Genomic DNA, 6,404 nt, shown 5'->3' on the forward strand with positions numbered 1-6,404 from the left:
TTGTTATATATCCTTCAAATTTCAAGTTGAACATTTTGGAACATTCCAGTGATCATTGATGTATATGTTCCTTTCCATCTGATAAAATCAAATAATCAACATTTAGAATCGTACGTTCTGACACGAGAAACATAATACTTTTTCATCACTATGGAAAAAAAAACATACAAGAAGAAGAAGATATCTTTGTTGACTGAATATATAACATGTTAATGTTGTGTACGTCGTAGTACTGTATTAATTTTGGACATGCTATATATACGACATACGAGATAATGCTTTTCTTCCTTTATGAATAAAACAAAGTAAGTAAGTGATCTTCAAAAATTGTTCTATATAGTCAATTATTACTACAATATGTTTTTTTTTTACTATTGTAAAGAACGAATAGAACAGAATAATTTCGTTGAAATCCTAAAAAAAAATTCTTATACGTCTATTATTATTATATATAGAATAGAAACTTATGTCGGTGAAAAGCTTAAAGATTCTCCACACATATTGAAGCTTAATTCGCATGAAACCAAGAGAATATCTTTATTTATTTTATAGTGTAATAATCAAATAAAAAGAAACATATAGTATTTATTACGTGTCCATTTTCGTTTGTCGCGTTGTGGATTAGATCAACATAGTCTATCACTAATCAAGATTACCTTAATCCATTTCGTTTCTCATCCTCTTTACAATTTCTAATTCTTTAAAATAAAGTTTACTTTAGATGGTTGGAGATATTTTTATAATCTTCATAAACTCTACTCTTCAAGTTAGTTCGATCGTTAATGTACGCAAAAAGGTAATCCTCAAATTAAATTAAAATATTGTTTTTACTTAGTGCTCCCATAGATAAATTAGAGAGATTATGCAGAACCAAAAAAAAAAAAAAAAACTCCGAGGATAATACCCAAAACACCCTTACGGCTTTACACGTGAGATAACAAAACGACAAAAAATTAGCCAAAGGGTAAAAAGGTCAAAATCACACAAATTTTCATCAGTTCATTTTGAGAGATGTCTCTTTCTCGTCTCTCTCTACTTCGCTTCTCAGTAGGCAAAACCGCCTCTTTGGTTTCTCGGATCTCGACGGTAACGCGACGGTGCAGTACTAGCCGGATAATCAGATTTACTCTTCTTTGTCGTATTAACATCCATAAACGAAGAGTACTCCCTTCTAAAGCTTTCTTCTTCGTCCATAACCATCTGCTTCGATCTACACTCCACGCTACAGAACGCTCTGTCACCTCTAAACCAAATCCCAAAAACAAAAACAAAAAAACGTTAACAAAGGAATCAAGAAACTTATTAAAAGAAAAAAAAAAAAAAAAGAATCTTTGAGTACTGTAAAGTAACATACTTGTACATGTAGATATCTTTGGCAGGGAGAAGTTTTCTTCTACAGAGAAAACAATGTTGGAGAAAACCAGAATCTTGATAATGACGATGGAGATTAGTCACGGAGGAGGCAGAGGAGGTTATGGCGGTGGTGGTGACTAGAACGTTGGCTTTGTTGACGACTTTAGGACTAATTAAACAGCCGTCACTTACAGTGTTGTTGCTGTTGTTAGTCATCTCCAAAACAATACTTAGTCCCACCATTTTTGTTTCTCTTTTTGGGGCTCTTATCTCATCTCTATGGTGTTTTGAGTTTTTTTTTTTTTTTNGTTTTTTTTTTTTTTTTTTTTTTCTTTTTTCTAGTCAGGTGTTAATGTGGCGAAGAAGAAGATGAAGGAGAAGTTTTTTTTTTTTTTAATTGAATAAGGGGGTGGGACCTACAAGAGTGTACTAAGCGAGGACGATTGATTTGATTTCTTTTGCTTTGATATACGCCACGTGTTTCCTCCTCTTCATTACTTCTGTTAGTGTTTAGGTCCTTTTTTTTTTTTCTTTGGGGATAAATGTTTTCACAATATTTATCAGATTTTTTACTTTTTTTGTCGTTTTGTATTAGTATTGGTGAGTCTTGTTATGAAACGTGTCACCATCTTTGAATGTTTAGTTTCTAAACTATATATATATATATATATATATATTTCGTGATGCTAGAAAGATCATAGTAGTAGACTTCTTAGAAGATTTTTGAAAAAATATTCAACTCTTTTGGATCTAGTGATTTGGAAGAAGTGTTTGATTCAGATGGAAAGTGAACACAATTAGAAAAGCTCAGTCTTAATTCTTTTGTTTGATAAGAAATAAGAGATTACAACATAGTAATTTCTCTATTTATTTTATGTCACCATATATTTTATATATTCTAGCCAATCTTTGGGTTAATAAGATTTTTTTTGAGTTGAATTCTTTTGAAACATGTTGCATATGTAAACCGAGATATCACAATATTTTTTTTTTATGTGAAAGCATATCTGGATTAGATGGAAAAACAATACTACAATTTAGTCTAACAATGCAACTTAATTTTCTCTAAATTTATCGTCAAAAAAAAAATATGAATTTCAACCATTTCATAAGTATTCCTCAATTAAAAACAAATTTCTTTGCACATGTTTTTAAACAACATTCATACTAAAATCAATTAAATCTATACAGATTGGAAAACATTCTACCAGTTCATACGGATTTCAAAGTAACTTAAGGTAAGGAAATGATCTTCACTCTTCCTGTAAAAGTGAAAAAAGGAAGGAGCAAATCTTTTTTCAATCTATGAAGAAACTATAGCAAATATTTTGAAGGTTGTTTACAAATTATACATCACAAATTGTGTGTAGGTGTTTTCTATGGCCCATATTGTTATTTTCATAAATATATAAAGGCCCAAAGCCCCAAACCTTGCTTTACTTCATCACTGGATTTTCTTTTCGTTTCTATATATTCGATATATAGTATACTATTAATTTGTATTTATCATAGTAAATAAAAAATTTACAGGATTATTACTTCATAAAAAAGAAAATATATGTATATGAATTACTTTCGATCACTTAAATATTCTTGTGTAAAATTTTGTAATTCTCGTTAAATTAATAATAATACAATCTTTTTTTTTTAACTTTCTACCATAAATGTAATACGATCTTAATTTTATCACAATTTCAAATATATATCTATAAATTTTAAAATCAATTAATCAGTTCCATTATTACAATGTGTTAAAATAGTTCTTCTAATATTTTTTATGAAATATAATATTTTCATTATGTCCGTTAACAACTTAGCATACGAGTGTTCTCTTTCAAATAATGATGTCCTCTCAAATTATAATATTTTGCTAAGGAGGATGTAGGGTTTGTTGGTTTTAGATACAAGCAATGGTTGATTAATTATGGAAGAGCATCACTATTATTGTTGATGATTAGACTAGTAAACATCATGAGTACTCTAAACAATCACACATAAACATAATTCAAATTTCACGTGCAAATTCTTGCAAACATGATTTTAGTCAAATTTAACATTTAATGTTGAATACCATTACATACTATATATAGTGTGAACGTTCCATGTCTTTTTTTTTTATCTATGGTTCGCTATTCTTCATGTTCCAAATAGGTTACAAATAGTAGGTTTTCATTACCTTATCATGCATCTACATGTCTTTGTGTTTGTTAATAGGAAAAAAAAAGATTGTAAGGCTTTATTTTGAAAATTTCCAGAGTAATTAAAAATCTTACTTATGAATTATGATTGAACATGTGATTATTCGTCAAGATTAATTAGTTAATTTAATCGTCGACAAGACATAATAACTAAGAGCTATGGTTGCCAATTATTTGAGAAATTAGGACCCAATTGATGTCGTTTACTTTACACAAATTGCTGCTTTTCTATTTTAATCGTTTTATCCTAATTACTTCCTTTTCCTAATTTCTTCCTTCTATTTTTTATTTGTGTGTGATAACGATTTGAAATTAGATTCCCTAAGATCTACTCGATCAAATTGTATGCTAATTTCAAACGTTTCAAGCAGTATACACTAAAAATCCATTAACATATCTTCAAATCCAAAATATTTCACATGATCTAACTATATGTATATGAATCAAGTTTGTATACTAATTTTCTAGATTTGTGTAATTCATAGTTTATTTATTATATATATAATTACTTTGTAATTTATATTTCTTGATGGTGAAGCATATGTTTTTTTTTTTTTTTGGCAAACTGTGAAGCATATGTTAAAGATAAAAATACAATAATAACCACAAAACAGTCATACATGATACGGTTAAAAAATGTAGGAATCCACATTAATTTTGGGTAATGTTGTTAATTTCTAGTTGGTAATTTATACGGTAGTTAGAAAATATAGGAAAATTGCGATAAAACAACTCTATTAGTTCCAAAAGTTTTCACATAAGCAATCAAATATTTTCCGAGAGCACAAACATAAATGTAACATGAATGCCAGACAAGTACAATGGTTCAAATGAGTTGAAACTTGGAAGAGACCACAAAACTGTTTTTTTTGGTAAAAATTAGAGAAGTTGAATATGTATCGATATTTACCATGATTGTGATGTTAAAAATTTGTACTCATATAAATGTTTTTGGTAAAAAATGAAAATTCAGTCTATGAAATGCATCGTGCTGTATTCTGTTGTTCCATGCATCCAGTCTATTCATCTGCCCTTATAAAGTCGATTTGTCAATCAGTAAAAAGAAGCAATAATTTTCGCTGTGGTCTTAACACAGTTGACTTCTCTTATTATTTTCAAGCTATTAAATTAATTACTACTTTGATTTCTTATGGTGAATGGACTCAACCCAATGGGTCAAATTGTAGAAATTAGTAAGCCACAATGTGGACAATAACATACAGAACAATATATTTATGTTTCCACCATAGAGATTTCGTCAATGAATGTAGCATAATTTTATATAGCATTATGTTAGGGTCTAAAAAGTAGTATATTGATAGATGTCGGAGATGTGAATAACAAAGGAGAGGAATTAAGTGCTATATCTAGTGAGAAATGTCAAACTATACTCGGTTCCATTTATACTCCATCAAGGATATTATTATCCATCATATTTACAAATTCCAATATTAATTTAGAGTATTAATTTTGTGCAAAAGTTTGAGTCACTACTATTATTAGTTAATCACAATTTACTCGTATGCTATTTCCTTAAATTTGAAAACATTCGTTTAATTAATTTAATAGCCGACCGATCACAGTTCTAGTAATAGTATTTCGAATTTATATACTATTGTGTTTGGACATAACTGATTGTATTAATATTTTATTTGAATATGTAAAAAGAATCTGTCACAGACTATATTATTGTCACTTACACATACATGATACATGAATGTGAATTATTATGCACAAAAGTCTTTTGCTTTGATTGCAATTAAATCAAGTGGGACTATGGATGCATGCAACAAAAGCAGATACTGATAAATATATCAAACTCAAATGTCGGGGAAAATGAAATGGTCGTGATTAATCAAACTAATACTTATAGGAGGAGAAACTAATTCACATAAAATATCAACGAAACATTAGAAAATAATGATCTATTTGAAAGAAATGTTTCACTTTCACTTTTTCGGTTCATAATTCACTTTTTTGATATTATAGTTAATCGAAATTTATACTTAATCATTGGAGAAATCTAGCTAAAATGGATCATTTTTCATATCTTTGTTTCTAAAAGCTTATTCTAAGAGTTTGGTAATATTGTAAACCTTTTATATTGATTGAAATCTAATTAATAATACACTCCTTTTGAAATAAAAGTTTTGACTGTATACAATCTAAGGGCGGCGAAAATGGTTTTCAAGGGGTATGTGAGGATTTTTTTTGTTTGTTTGTTTGTTTTTTTTTTTCTTTTTTTTTGGCAAAAGAGGTATGTGAAGATAGGAGACGAGAATTCATTGTAATCTTCGACCAGAACATGGCTTTAGTGGACACACTAAATATCGAGAGGATATATATGAACTTGATAAAATTGTTGTCCCGTACACTGAGATTATGGGTTTTTTTTTATAACTTTCATGTTAATTATCAACTGAGTGCCGAATAGAAGGCTTTATTCGAGACAATGGAAAACTATGATGTTGGCCATAATCAAGAAAGCTGATTTTGTGAGGCAACTAAAAGCTTGCAATACTTACTCAAGAAGGAGAGCACTACGTGATTAAACTGAATATAATCGACAAATCTGTTTTTGATTATGCATGTGGGTTCGGTAATTAACTTTTTTTTTTGTAAGTTTCTAGACCATTATATATATTAATTATCTGGTGTTATTCAAGTTTGAAACTATATATGTTGGAAAATCTCTCTTGTTAGTTGATTTCTGTACTAAAAGTGACCAGTTGGGTTCTTTTATTGTTAGTTGATATCTGGTTACTTTTGTAACTTTAAAAGATGGTTTGTGTTACTGGCAGTAAGCTCCCATGTTTAATTGATGTCAAAAACATTTTCTATTTGATTCAATTG

At 28.9% G+C, this 6,404-nt stretch overlaps 1 protein-coding gene across 1 annotated transcript; it reads right to left on the reverse strand.

Moving 5' to 3' along the window:
• Positions 806-1,664, reverse strand: LOC104760895. Its single transcript, XM_010483892.2, has 2 exons — positions 1,355-1,664; positions 806-1,243 (listed from the first exon to the last, which is right to left on the reverse strand). The coding sequence occupies exons 1-2, from the start codon at positions 1,594-1,596 to the stop codon at positions 1,045-1,047; spliced, it is 441 nt and encodes a 146-aa protein (XP_010482194.1). The 5' UTR covers positions 1,597-1,664; the 3' UTR covers positions 806-1,044.

This window comes from Camelina sativa, chromosome 18, assembly GCF_000633955.1.
Source record: "Camelina sativa cultivar DH55 chromosome 18, Cs, whole genome shotgun sequence".
Lineage (NCBI taxonomy): Eukaryota > Viridiplantae > Streptophyta > Magnoliopsida > Brassicales > Brassicaceae > Camelina > Camelina sativa.